This window comes from Palaemon carinicauda, chromosome 8 (assembly GCF_036898095.1).
Source record: "Palaemon carinicauda isolate YSFRI2023 chromosome 8, ASM3689809v2, whole genome shotgun sequence".
NCBI lineage: Eukaryota > Metazoa > Arthropoda > Malacostraca > Decapoda > Palaemonidae > Palaemon > Palaemon carinicauda.
Window position 1 is genome coordinate 158451730 of NC_090732.1, and position 15118 is coordinate 158466847.

The window sequence follows — 15118 nt, forward strand, 5'->3', positions numbered from 1 at the left end:
AAGCTTTGATGATGTCTCTAGTATTGTACTAGAGAAGTCAGAGGGACAGCCTTCTCAAAGGTGGGTTTATACTCATTTTACTGTTGTTAATTTTTTGTTGTCAAATTGTTGCATTATTACTTTGAATCATCATAATCTTTAAAAATTTTATGTCAAGTTAATATGATGAGTTTTATCTACTGTTTCCAGTCTTTGTTCTCTTACTACCTGATTGTTCCTACAATGCATATAAACCCTTATCCTTTAAGTAGGGATATTGTTTCAGCGATATCTAGAATCCAATGGCTATAAATGAACTATATGAAAACTATGATATCCAGTAAGATACTGGTGCTGATGCAATATTCATCTTGAATATATATCATATAAATGAAGAAATTATGTAAACAATACGCCATTCGTATGTGAGCATTATCTTGATACAGTAGCGGCACCTTCAGATCAGCAGCACAGCTGATCACAACCAAAGGTGAACAAAAAAGTTGGTGATCGTTGATTGTTAAATTGCTTCTGAAATTGAAAAAAGAATGTAAAAATGTATTGATAGAGGATATGATATTGTATGGAATCAGAAAACTGAATTCAGTAATGATATACATACATACATATACCAAGGCACTTACCCTAATTTTGGGGGGTAGCTGACATCAAACAAATGAAACAAAAAGAAGACCTCTCCTCTCTATGTTCCTCCCAGCCTGACAAGGGACTCAACCAAGTTTGGCTGGTACTGTTAGGGTGCCACAGCCCACCCTCCCCCGTTATCCACCACAGATGAAGCTTCATAATGCTAAATCCCCTACTGCTGCTAACTCCGTGGTCATCTAAGGCATCGGAGGAAGCAGCAGCGCCTACCGGAACTGTGTCACAATCGCTTGCCATTCATTCCTATTTCTAGCATACTCTCTTGCCTCTCTCACATCTATCCTATCACCCAGAGCTTCCTTCACTCCATCCATCCACCCAAACCTTTGCCTTCCTCTTGTACTTCTCCCATCAACTCTTGTATTCATCACCTTCTTTAGAAGACAGCCATTTTCCATTCTCTCAACATGGCCAAACCACCTCAACACATTCATATCCACTCTGGCTGCTAACTCATTTCTTACATCCGTTCTCACCCTCACTACTTCGTTCCTAACCCTATCTACTTGAGATACACCAGCCATACTCCTTAGACACTTCATCTCAAACATTCAATTTCTGTCTCTCTGTCACTTTCATTCCCCATAACTCTGATCCATACATCACAGTTGGTACAATCGGAGTTATGGGGAATGAAAGTAACAATACTAACAGTATATATAATGATATACAAGAAGAAAAAGTTGATAAAATATTACTTAGATGATTGCCGAATCATGACGCAGCCTAATAAATCTAAGGAAAATTCATCTTTTAAGTTCGACATACCTCCAGATCTACTTACAGCGCATCTTTTGGTCCCTATCTCAGTCGTAAGTCGACAACTACCTGTACTTTGTATCCGATTCTAAATGACATCCCTTTCGGGGGAATAGGGTTCTCCAGTGTTGATCAAGTACATGTTTCATGTACAACCCAGGTCCTATCAGTCTTTCATCCATAAGAGAGACAAGATAGGGGTGTCAATAGTCCTTGCTGTGAGCCCATGTAGCTCAAACATTAATCGCTTCCAGTTTGGTTCCAGGGGACTTTCAGCCCACTAAACTATGAATCTACCTGATTAAAGGAAAAGTGTTTGTATGCATTGTAGGAACAAAACACAATTTTTTAAAGTAATTTGTACTTTTCAAAGCCATACAAACCTGAGTCCTTTGACAAAACTTCCCTGCTCAAACCACCCCTTTAGGTCCTGAGCTGAAAGATTGAAAGAAAAATGAAGGCTATCTAACTGAGATGGGGCAGGGCTCCTTGTCCCGCTCCCTAGCCAGTTGGATAACCACTCGTTATCCAGCTTTCAACCTGTTAAGCCGTCCCCCCAGGACCACTTCGCTGCTAACGTACCGTCATGCTTTTTTTGCAGTCAGCGGTCATTTCATTTTTCAAAGTTAATATTAATTTTTATGCTTATAATTCATATTTATAGTGAAATGTAGGAATATTATTTAAATGATTGAATGAAAAACATTTAATACTACTGTTATTTCATTTCACAAGGCTACGAAATACTAAATGAAAAATATTATACATCTATGCATTGTTATTCTACTGTTACCATTATCAGACTCCTCATCTAGTATTTGATTTATTTCATGTAAAGAAATACACCTCATTAAGTTTCTCATTGTGAAAGTAGCAAAAGAAATTACCTTTTCAGCGCACTGAAAGGAAACCAGCTTTCTATCGTCGAGCAACCTTAAGAAAAAAGTTGCCAGGCAGCATATATAGTAAGTTTCAATTTACATATGCAGAGAGTTGCCAATTGGTGATCCTATACCTACTATACAAGTAAACATATTATTACAGGACTGACGACTTGAAACACTCATTTAAAGTCATGAATGTAATATCCCGTTGAAGGTGGTACCGAGTAGATAGTGGTGAACGTATCATTACGTAGATGATGCATAACAGGTTAACGACTGATTCCAGCTTGTGCTGAAACAGTATCCATAATTTATATGGTAGGTAGTAGGCTGGCCAGGGCACCAGCCACCCGTTGAAATACTACCACTAGAGAGTTATGGGGTCTTTTGACTGGCCAGACAGTACTACATTGGATCCTTCTCTCTGGTTACGGTCATTTTCCCTTTGCCTACATATTCACACATCGAATAGTCTGGCCTATTTGTTACATATTCTCCTCTGTCCTCATACACCTGACAACACTGAGATTACCAAACAATTCTTCTTACTGCACTGTAATTGTTCAGTGGCCACTTTCCTCTTTGTTAGGGTAGAAGAGACTCTTTAGCTGTGGTAAGCAGCTCTTCTAGGAGAAGGACACTCCAAAATCAAACCATTGTTCTCTAATCTTGGGTAGTGCCATAGCCTCTGTACCATGGTCTTCCACTGTCTTCGGTTAGAGTTCTCTTGCTTGAGGGTACACTCGGGCACACTGTTCTATCTTATATATTATTTCTCTTCCACTTGTTTTGTTAAAGTTTTTATAGTTTATCAAGTGTTATTTGTTTTAATATTGTTGCTCTTCTTAAACTATTTTATTTTCCTTGTTTCCTTTCCTCACTGAGCTATTTTCCCTGTTGGAGCCCCTGGGCTTATAGCATCCTGCTTTTCCAACTAGGGTTGTAGCTTAGCATGTAATAATAATAATAATAATAGGAAAAATACAAATTACTTTGAAATATAGAATTACTTTAGAATCTTTGTGATGTATTATTTTTTACATTTATAAGATTCTTTTTCTAGGTTCCATTTATTTTTCCACATCTACCTAATATAGTCCATGGACCATATTTGCTAGCATATAAGAAGCCCTTTTTTCCAAAGAAAGGGCAAGGAAAATTATACTGCACATCATAATTAATGTACAGTACTTAAGTATAAATTGAAAAATTAGGGCTTCTTATGAAAGGGCTAGGATAAGAGCAAATTCAATTTTTATCATGATGATGATTTTCATCATAAATATTACGATAATAAATAAGTAAGTATCTAATATTAAATAGTTAAGATTTAATTTCTAAGTTTTTTGTTGATAATACCTGTCCTTAATTTAAAAGACAATTGTGACCTTAGTCAATATGGCGAGAACTGAGTTATGACAAATTTATTGAAAATATGTTCAAAGATAAATTTCATTATATTATTACTGGTAATTTTAATATTTTGAGAGGTGATTAACTTATAACCACCTCCAATGCTAATTTTGTCTGTTAGTTGATGGCACGTCACCTAGTGTAAATCATTACTATTATTTTTGGGCTCAGTCATGTCGTACTGATGGAAGGTTCCTTTAGGCAGCTTTCTAAGGGATATTTGGCTACAGTGATACTCCCAGAGAATTAACCACAGGTTCCCAGAATTCTAACTCCTGGCGCGAGTATCCTTAATGTAAATTTTAAGGATATCGCATAATATCAAGGGACGTATTTCTTGCTACGACACATGGCAATCTTCACCCCGAATAGATTTTACGCTTTGAGGGGAAGAGCGGCGAAATTGAAGGGGAGCCGTTATCAAGGTTACCCGGTGGATCCCCTCCCAGTACTACTACGGTGTATTCATTCCTTTTCACGTAGCCATTTAAGCACGGTGTTCTCCCACGTTGCTCTGGGTGTTGTTGCTGTTTTGAAGGAATATTACCATGCAATCTTCAGCATCTTCATCCTCTGGAAAGTTGACTATTTAATCTTAACTGTGTATAATTTTTGGCTCCCTTATCACAGTTAAATTAACATAATTTAGGTGTGTTAAGCGGAGCACTGCCATCACCGGAGGCGGTCATTTTAGGACCGCTGTCGTACGCCATAAATGCCTTATTTAGTTAGTAGTACAACGTTCCCGGTATTTAGCTATAAAGAAATTCTAGCTAGTTAGGCAAAATCATACTAGTGAAGATAAGATTTACACATGTAATATTTCCTCTTCCGAATAAACGTTTCTATTGTATACAATAGGGCCTCGGTGGTACTAACGTAGCCGAGAACCTGACTCGAGTTAGGATAGCCAAATGCGTTTTAGTATAGTTTAGTTACGTTATCCCCCATTTATCCTCGAGTATCGTTTTATTAATTCGGTTAGAGATATAAATATCTCCTAGAATTACTAGTATAATTCAATACTCTTCTCTTTTAGAGAAATTAGGATAAACCCTTCCTTACCCCCTGAGTGCCGCCAGCCCAGGCGACAACCCTATCTTCTGTCATCGCCATCGAGTAGTGTACTCCGGCTTGACTGGGATAGTGTTTTCTATCGATTTTCTTTGTCAGCGAGTATCCCAGCTTTGAAATATGATAGTAACTCAGGGTATTCAGTCTTGATGCCAACATCGTTACCGATTGGGGAATAGTCATTCCCCTGCCGATTACACCGTTGTCGAAAGTAGGAGGCATACCTGCTGCCACCTTTCTCTGTAAAATATAAGACCCTTTTCCTTCGCCTTCTGTCCTACGCCGTCACGATTCCTGTGGCCGGTATTCTACAATCACCCCGCTCGCCGGGCTGACTGGGTTACCGGCCGGGCTCCTACAAAGGCGGTTAGGTTGCCGCTTCGACCATCTCCCTAACGGAAGCAAAGCTCTGGGAAAGGTTGAGCTGACCCTGACGGCTGCCGGTGGGAAACCTATTACACTTTTGAGTATTCTTCAGTCCTCCCTTGGACTGCCATCCACAAGCTCTGTAACCGTCAGTGCAGCCGACAACAGAAATTGTGGCTGGGTGGAAGCTAGAATCAATGTATCCTTCCCCTTCCATTTGAATCCTCATTCTGGAAAGAAGGCAGTAGAGACAGTAGTCCCTACACCCCTAATTATTGTACTAAACTATAATAATACGGTAGTCCTTCTTTCCATGCTTTCTCTCTACCGACAAAACTACAGTATAAGACAATACAGAGGTAGGGGTTGTATGAATCAGATTTTTACAGTTAGGCAGATATGCGAGAAATATTTAGCAAAAGGTAAGGAGGTGTATGTTGCGTTTATGGATCTGGAGAAAGCATATGATAGAGTTGATAGGGAAGCAATGTGGAATGTGATGAGGTTATATGGAGTTGGTGGAAGGTTGTTGCAAGCAGTGAAAAGTTTCTACAAAGGTAGTAAAGCATGTGTTAGAATAGGAAATGAAGTGAGTGATTGGTTTCCGGTGAGAGTGGGGCTGAGACAGGGATGTGTGATGTCACCGTGGTTGTTTAACTTGTATGTTGATGGAGTGGTGAGAGAGGTGAATGCTCGAGTGCTTAGACGAGGATTAAAACTGGTAGGCGAGAATGACCATGAATGGGAGGTATATCAGTTGTTGTTTGCGGATGATACTGTACTGGTAGCAGACACAGAAGAGAAGCTTGACCGACTAGTGACAGAATTTGGAAGGGTGTGTGAGAGAAGGAAGTTGAGAGTTAATGTGGGTAAGAGTAAGGTTATGAGATGTACGAGAAGGGAAGGTGGTGCAAGGTTGAATGCCATGTTGAATGGAGAGTTACTTGAGGAGGTGGATCAGTTTTAAGTACTTGGGGTCTGTTGTTGCAGCAAATGGTGGAGTGGAAGCAGATGTACGTCAGAGAGTCAATGAAGGTTGTAAAGTGTTGGGGGCAGTTAAGGGAGTAGTAAAAAATAGAGGGTTAGGCATGAATGTAAAGAGAGTTCTATATGAGAAAGTGATTGTACCAACTGTGATGTATGGATCGGAGTTGTGGGGAATGAAAGTGATGGAGAGACAGAAATTGAATGTGTTTGAGATGAAGTGTCTAAGGAGTATGGCTGGTGTACAGTGATACCTCGGTAGTCGAACGACTCTATACTCGAACAATTCGGAGTTCGACCAAAATTTTCGAGAAATTTTTGCTGCGGTGCTCGACCAAAAATTCGGTACTCGACCAGCCGAACACGTGACGACCGCATGGGCTTTGTGATGATCGCGCCATCTCGGCCACTCTCGCTTGTTCGGGAAGCATCAGTTCTCTCGAGAGCGTCACTCAGACAACGCGCGATCAGCATTCGTTGTGATTTAGTGATTTTCAGTGCTTTTAATTGCTTTTTTAGCTTTCATAATGAGTCCCAAGAAAGTAATGAGTGTTAAGGGGAAGGAGAAGAGGAAAACAGTGCGAACAACGATCGAGTTGAAGAAGGAAATTATAGCGAAATATGAGAATGGTGTACGAGTGTCCGATTTAGCGGTAGAATACGGAATGGCGAAGTCGACCATTTCTACGTTTTTAAAGCATAAAGAAATGATTAAGAAGGCGAATGTTGCAACGGGAGTTACGGCGGTAACTAAGCAAAGGCCACAAGTGATTGAGGAGATGGAAAAGTTGCTTTTAATATTTATTAAAGAAAAACAGTTGGCCGGGGAAAGTGTTAGTGAAGCGTTCATTTGTGAAAAAGCGTTGCATATCTATGAAGAATTAGTGAAGAAAAGTCCGAGTACCAGTGAAAGTGATTCATTTACATTTAAAGCGAGCAGGGGTTGGTTTGAAAAGTTTCGTAATAGAACAGGTATTCATCGTGTTACTAGGCATGGGGAGGCAGCTAGTTCGGATCAAATTGCAGCCGATAAATACGTGGGGGAATTCGATCGGTACATAAATGAACAAAATTTGATCGCACAACAAGTCTTTAATTGTGATGAGACTGGGTTATTTTGGAAGAAAATGCCAGCCAATACGTACATTACCAAGGACGAGACGAAGATGCCAGGTCACAAGCCAATGAAAGATAGGCTAACATTGTTGCTGTGTGCAAATGCAAGTGGCGATTGCAAGATCAAACCCTTGTTAGTGTACCACTCGGACAACCCCCGGGTGTTCAAACGAAATAATATTTGTAAAAGTGCACTACCAGTTATGTGGCGCTCGAACACTAAATCTTGGGTCACAAGACAATTCTTTACTGAGTGGATAAACGAAGTGTTTGCCCCCCAGGTTAAGGCTTACCTCATTGAAAAGAGCTTGCCAATGAAATGTCTTCTGGTTATGGACAATGCTCCTGCACATCCTCCAGGTCTCGAGGATGACTTGAAAGAAGAATACAGCTTTATCAAAATCAAATTCTTGCCCCCCAATACTACTCCCATACTCCAGCCCATGGACCAACAGGTCATTTCAAACTTCAAAAAACTCTATACCAAGGCCCTTTTCAGAAAGTGTTTTGAAGTGACCAGTGACACGAAGTTGACCCTAAAGGAATTCTGGAAGGAACACTTCAGCATCCTCAACTCTGTTAACATGATTGACCAAGCTTGGCGAGGTGTGACCTATAGGACATTGAACTCTGCCTGGCGTAAGCTGTGGCCATCATGTGTCACAGAGAGGGAGTTTGAAGGTTTCCAACCAGAGGCGGGTCCAAGCACTGCTACCCCTGTAATTTCTGATGACACTGATGTCGTTGAGGAAATTGTTGTCATGGGCAGGAGTTTGGGGCTTGAGGTCGACAAGGATGATATTGATGAGCTTGTAGAAAGCCATTCTACCGAGTTGACTGTGGAGGAATTGTTGCACCTGCAACAACAACAGCAGCAGGATCTGATTGTGGAGCAGGAATCTTCAGAAGAGGATGAGGTAAGGGAGGATGTTCCAAGTTCTCTCATCAATGAAATTTGTTCCAAGTGGGCAGATGTGCAGGCTTTTGCTGAAAAATACCACCCAGAAATTGCAGTAGCAAACCGGGCAGTGCATATGTTTAATGATAGTGTCATGTATCATTTTCGAAGAATACTGCAGAGGAGGAAGAAACAATTAACAATAGACCAGTTTTTCACAAAAGAAAAGAAAGCTGCTACATCAAAGCCTGTTTCTCCTCCAAAGAAGAGACAAAGAAGAGAAGAAACCCCTGAAATAGATCTGCCCACCCTTTCATTGGAGAGAGAAACAACTCCTGAAGGAGAACTACCCCGCCACATCATGGAAGGGGACTCTCCTTCCAAGCAGTAACCTCCCCCTTCCATCCTCTCCACATCCATCCCTGTATGCCATCGAACCGCTGCTCAAAGGTATGTTCACTACAGTACAGAAAATGGTTTAAAATTGTTTTATTTTAGTACAGTAAATGGTTTAAAATTGTTTTATAGGATTTTCTGACCAATTTCATACACATTTAGATAATTATTGTTGTTTAGGTACACGTTTTATTAATATTTTGGGCCTGTTCGAGTGCTTGGGAACGGAATAGAATATATACCATTATTTCTTATGGGGAAAAAAAATTCGGTACTCGAACAAATCGGAGGTCGAACACGGATCTCGAACGGATTATGGTCGAGTACCGAGGTATCACTGTATCTCGAGTAGATAGGGTTAGGAACGAAGTGGTGAGGCTGAGAACGGGTGTAAGAAATGAGTTAGCGGCTAGAGTGGATATGAATGTGTTGAGGTGGTTTGGCCATGTTGTCTGCTAAAGAAGGTGATGAATGCAAGAGTTGATGGGAGAAGTACAAGAGGAAGGCCAAGGTTTGGGTGGATGGATGGTGTGAAGAAAGCTCTGGGTGATAGGAGGATAGATGTGAGAGAGGCAAGAGAGCGTGCTAGAAATAGGAATGAATGGTGAGCGATTGTGACGCAGTTCTGGTAGGCCCTGCTGCTTCCTCCGGTGCCTTAGATGACCGCGGAGGTAGCAGCAGTAGGGGATTCAGCATTATGAAGCTTCATCTGTGGTGGATAATGTGGGAGGGTGGGCTGTGGCGCCCTAGCAGTACCAGCTGAACTTGGTTGAGTCCCTGGTTAGGCTGAAGGAACGTAGAGAGTAGAGGTCCCCTTTTTGTTTTGTTTCTTTGTTGATGTCGGCTACCCCCCAAAATTGGGGGAAGTGCCTTTGGTATATGTATGTATGTATGTATAACAATACAGCAGTTAGAAAACTACAGTATATAATGATACAGTAGTATGAATTTTCCAACATACTCTGTGTATCCTATCACAGTCCATTGTTGAGACCAATCAGAAAATGTTGAGGTGAAGTATTCCTTCAACATTCTGATGTATCCTAGAGCATCGGAACACCAATGATTACCTTTCAGTATTGATATTCTACAAGTGGTGGAGTTACTGACTCCGGCTCTACGTACGAGAGTTATTCCACTCTGTATTTTCCCTAATAAGGAAATTAAAAATATTAATATTGTAGGTGGTCACAGCAATTGCCTGGAGGGGAAACACAGATATGTATCTTTCTTATTTCCTTTCTAGCTTACTATCCTAAGCTATGATAATAATAGTAATGTGTACTATTTATACTTGTGAAAATTTATTGGTGAGATAAATTACCCCGTACTCATTTCACTCTTTCTATCCTTACAGGAGGAGGTCAAGGTGAAGTGTGCAGTCCTGTTCTGCAACCACAAAAGTAGGGACTTTTGTGGCCACAAGATGTGCTGGTCTCATGCCCCCTGCTCCATCGCAACTGAAACCCTGAGGTATTGGGATCCGAAGGGTTGTACTGTCTGCTTGGCCTTGATGACCGAAGGATTCGGTGATCCTGAGACGACTAAGTCAAGGGAAACGCTCCGGAAATGGGTAAGAGGGTTCCAAAAGAACTCTCCCGGACCTTACCTGCCCAATGAAGCTATGTGATGGCTTTTGTTCCCTAAGGCCCAATCTGATGCGGTTGTGCCTCAAGAACAGGTCATGCCTCCCTTCATCCAGCTAACGATAGAGGCTAACATCAACAAGGCACTTGAAGGCATGGACATCCATCAAGATCGGATGTCGGAGGTGTCCACAGACAGCGAAAAGGATCTTCTGCAAGGAAATCCTGAAAAAGAGGTGGCCCAACCACCCGTGGCGGAAGAAGGATCCGTATCAACAATAACGAAAGACCCTCAGTTTTCCGTGACGGCATATCAACCTATGCCGTCAACTTCTTCAGGCCCAACTCCTCATTTGGATCCGCTGTTAACCAATGGCGAGGCGCTCTTAGAACAGCTTCAACAAATGATGGAATCGTTCCGGAAGGAATAACAAGAGATGAGGAGGGAAGTTAGAGAAGCGAAACACCCGGGTGTTCTCAGAGGCTCTCACAAGCCTATCAAAGTCTTGACCTACCCCAATGCTCTGAAACCAACCCCTGGAGGTATGCAGAGTATATGCCCATGATGAATAGGAAACTGTACATCTCTGAGAAGATGGGGGCCAAACCTCTCGAAGATCTCCAATTCTGGCCTAACATTTCGGCTTACCCAGAATGTTATGTGAGATTGCGGGATGAACCAGCATCTCGTGAGGAGACGGAACCTAAGGAGGTCATGATCTTTGAACATGACAAGGCGCAGGCTCTCGACTAGTACCCTAAAGAAAGCCGGCGATACCAACTCAAAGGTTTCAGCTTTGAGCAAGAGGCACCCTACCTTCCTTGCTCCTTCCTCCAGAGCTTTCCCCTTTTCATCCAAAGCTCTCAACTGCGTGCCCTATGCTAGAGGATTGCAGACCATTGTCGCTAGCTTTGCCTACCTGCGAGAAGGAATGGAACGGGGTTCATCTAACCTTCTCAGTCTCGAAACTGGATCCAGAGATAGCAGGACAACAGTTCAAGGAGAACCTTCCAAAGTTGTCGGAACATCTTCTGAGAAGGGAACAAGAGACAAAAGAGAGACTAGCTGCCTCTTTGTCTCTCCAGAACTGTATGGAGATGCGTGCAAGCCTTTCAAATACCCCAGATATGTATATGGTCCTAGCGAAAACTCACATGGCTACCCTTTTTAAGGACATGTACGCTTTCGTAAAGGCCAGGAGGGCCTGTAGAGACCATGTGTTTGCCAATGCAACGGTCAAACACGAGCCCAGGAAGTTGATCACTTCATGCATCTGGAGCAGGGACCTCTTCCCAAAAGATGTGGTCCAGGGGGTCATTGCTAAAGCCGCCACGGAGAATAGGAACCTTCTCCAGAAGTGGGGCATGTCTTCCAAGAGGAAATCATCCTCTGACGCTGGTCCCCAACCCAAGAACAGGAAGACAAAGAAGCCACGTGTGTCTCACAGACCTGCACAACATCCAACTGTCACCATGACCACAGTGCCCTAAATGGTTGCCTAGCTGCAAACCACCTTCCAAATGGTGCCCCAGCAGCTGGTAGCTCAGTCGCCGTTTTTTAATCCAGGCTTCGAGAGGCACACCACTACCTTTCGCCCTAGAGGCAGAGGCTCTAGAAGAGGCTCCTCAAGAAACCCCTCATGGGGTAGAGGAGGACGTGGTCAGGGTAAGAAACCTTCTGGAACATCTCAGCAAGAGATGTTCCAGGTAGGAGGAAGACTCTTCCACTTTCAGGATCGTTGGACCTTCGATCCCTGGGCCCACAGCCTAATCCAGAATGGACTCGTGTGGAAATGGAACAAAACTCCACCCCCGTTTCCTCAATTCTTCCAACACTCCACCCCCTTATTGGAAGAATGTACCTTAGAGCTCTTGAGCAAAAAGATGATAAGGAAAACAAAGTCCATCAAGTTCCAGGGATGGCTGTTTTGTGTTCCCAAGAAGGACTCGGACAAACTCAGAGTCATTCTAGACTTGTATCCACTCGACAAGTTCATCGAGAACAAGTTCCGGATGCTAACCCTACAACACATAAGGACCCTGTTACAAAAAGGGGCATACACAGTCTCAATAAACCTGGCAGACGCTTAGTGGCATCTACCAGTCAACCGCCCCCTCTCCTCCTACCTAGGATTCAGGCTACAGAAGGCAAATTATGTCTTCACAGCCATACCCTTCGGACTAAACATAGCCCCAAGGATATTCACAAAACTCGCGGACACAGTTGTCCAACAGCTACGCTTAGAAGGTATTCAGGTAGCGGCATACCTGGACAACTGGCTGGTGTGGGCAGCATCCAAGACAGCTTGTCTGCAAGCAGCCACAAAGGTGATTCAGTTCCTGGATCATCTGGGCTTCAAGATCAACTACAAGAAGTCTCGCCTCTCTCCAGCTCAGGAGTTTCAATGTTTAGGAATCCATTGGAACTTGCAGTCACACCGCCTCTCCATTCCACCGAAGAAGAGGAGAGAGATTGCAGGATCTGTCAGGAGACTACTGAAACTCAACAAGATTTCAAGACGCCAACAGGAAAGAGTACTGGGCTCTCTCCAGTTTGCAGCAGTGACAGACCCAGTGCTAAAAGTACAACTAGAAGATGCGTCAGGAGTCTGGAGAAGATACGCATCAAAGGCTCGAAGAGATCAACAGAGATTGACACCGACCCTACTGCGATCGCTTCTAAGGCCGTGGTCTAAGGTCAAGAGCCTGACAAGGACAATTCCCTTACAATATCCTCAACCTTCAGTGGTCATCCACACAGATGCCTCACCGGAAGGATGGGGAGGCCATTCCCAGCAAAGGAAAGTGCAAGGGAACTGGTCGCACCAGTTCAAGACTTTTCACATGAGCATTTTAGAAGCATTGGCAGTCTTCCTAATGTTGAAGAAACTATCCCCTCACAGATCAGCCCACATCAGGCTGACCTTGGACAGCGAAGTAATAGTGAAATGTCTGAATCGACAAGGCTCGAGATCACCTTACATTAATCACGTGATGTTAGCCATCTTTCGCTTGACAAGGAAGAAAAGATGGCACTTATCAGCAGTTCACCTGCAAGGGTTCTGCAATGTGACGGCGGATGCTCTATCCAGGCAAAAGCCAATAGAGACAGAATGGTCCCTGGACGCAGATTCATTCTCCTTCATCTTGGAAAAAGTCCCGGAACTGCAGATCGACCTCCTCGCAACGAGCGACAACAAAAAACTACCTCGATACGTGGCCTCTTACGAGGACCCTTGGGCAGAAGCGACAGACTCCATGTCCCTCGATTAGAACAGATGGAATCATATCTATCTGTTCCCACCTACAAATCTCCTGCTGAAGGTCCTCAATAAGCTGAGATCCTTCAGGGAACAGCAGCAGTAGTGGTCCCCAAATGGCCCAGGAGCAGTTGGTTCCCTCTAGTTATAGAACTGAAACTGAAGCTGTTTCCACCTACCGAATCCAGTTCTATCCCAACTGGTTCAGAAGTCGACTGTCTATGCTTCATCATTGAGAACCCAAAACCTACATCTCATGATTTTCTCACCTTAGCAGCCAAGAAAAGGTTCGGGATCTCAAAAGACAACATCGACTTTATACAAGTCAAAGTCAACCAGAAGACAATACGAATCATCTTGGAAGAAGTGGGTTTCCTTTGTGAAAGCAAAAAGACTGGCAGAAATCTCAATAGACTTCTGCCTTTCCTTCATCTATCTTCATGAACAAGGCCTGGCTTCCACCACAATAACTACGTGTAAGTCAGCTTTGACTAGACCTTTTCTTTACGCCTTCCAGGTGGATCTGTCAAACAAAATCTTCAATAAGATTCCGAAAGCATGCGCTAGACTCAAACTAGCAACCCCTCTAAAACCCACATCATGGTCCTTGGACAAAGTCTTGCACTATGCTTCGAATTTGAGCAACAAAGATTGTACCCTAAAGGATCTAACACAGAAAGTGATATTCTTGTACGCTATAGCCTCTGGGGCTAGAGTTAGTGAAATAGTGGCCCTATCTAGAAACGAAGGCCATATTCAATTCACAGAAGAGGGAGAACTGAATCTTTTCCCCGATCCTACCTTTCTCGCCAAAAACGAGCTGCCCACCAAAAGGTGGGGTCCTTGGAGAATCTGCCCTCTGAAGGAAGATATCTCTCTATGTCCAGTAGAGTGTGTTAAGGTCTATCTTTGAAGAACTTCAGACTTCAAGGAGGGACAGCTATTCTTAGGCGAAACCTCAGGATCAAACTTATTCCTAAAACAACTGAGGGCAAAACTCACCTACTTTATTCGCAGAGCTGATCCTAACAGTACACCCGCAGGTCACGATCTTAGAAAAGTTGCTTCCTCGTTGAACTTCTTTCAACATATGGACTTTGATAAACTCCGCTCATATACGGGGTGGAAATCATCTAGAGTTTTTCTATAAACATTACGCGAAGCAAGTGCATGAAATAAAACACTGTGGGGGCGGCAGGTAGTGTTATAAAACCTGTCGTCTAGTGCTGCGATGAACAGTGGACTGGTTTGGGACTTAACAGTGTATTGAGTGAACAGATATTAGCATCTTCGAGTGTAATACCTTTTAAGGAAAATCACTATGGTGATTTTTGGACTGTTCTCTATACAGTGAACCCTCGTTTATCGCGGTAGATAGGTTCCAGACGCGGGCGCGATAGGTGAAAATCCGCGAAGTAGTGACAGCATATTTACCTATTTATTTAACATGTATATTCGGACTTTTAAAACCTTCCCTTGTACGTAGTACTGTTAACAAACCACCCTTTAATGTACAGAACACTTAATGCATGTACTACAGCACCCTAAACTAAAACAGGCACAAATATTAAAGGCGATTTTATATCATGTGTTTCCTAAACACCTAAAAAGCACGATAAAAAATGGCAACCAATGTTTTGTTTACGTTCATCTCTGATCATAATGAAGAAACAAACTCATTTAGTGTACACATATATGTACGTATAGGTTAGTTTTTGCATCGATTATATTGATTAT

At 42.7% G+C, this 15118-nt stretch overlaps 1 protein-coding gene across 2 annotated transcripts in view; it reads left to right on the top strand.

The window, feature by feature from the left end:
• Positions 1-15118, top strand: part of LOC137646053 (protein FAM91A1-like) — a 243008-nt gene that overhangs the window by 176103 nt on the left and 51787 nt on the right. For both annotated transcript variants that reach the window (XM_068379206.1, XM_068379207.1), the window contains one exon: positions 1-60. This exon is cut by the window's left edge and continues 301 nt beyond it. In XM_068379206.1, the coding sequence (XP_068235307.1) occupies positions 1-60 (60 nt within the window). The remainder of the gene's footprint in view (positions 61-15118) is intronic.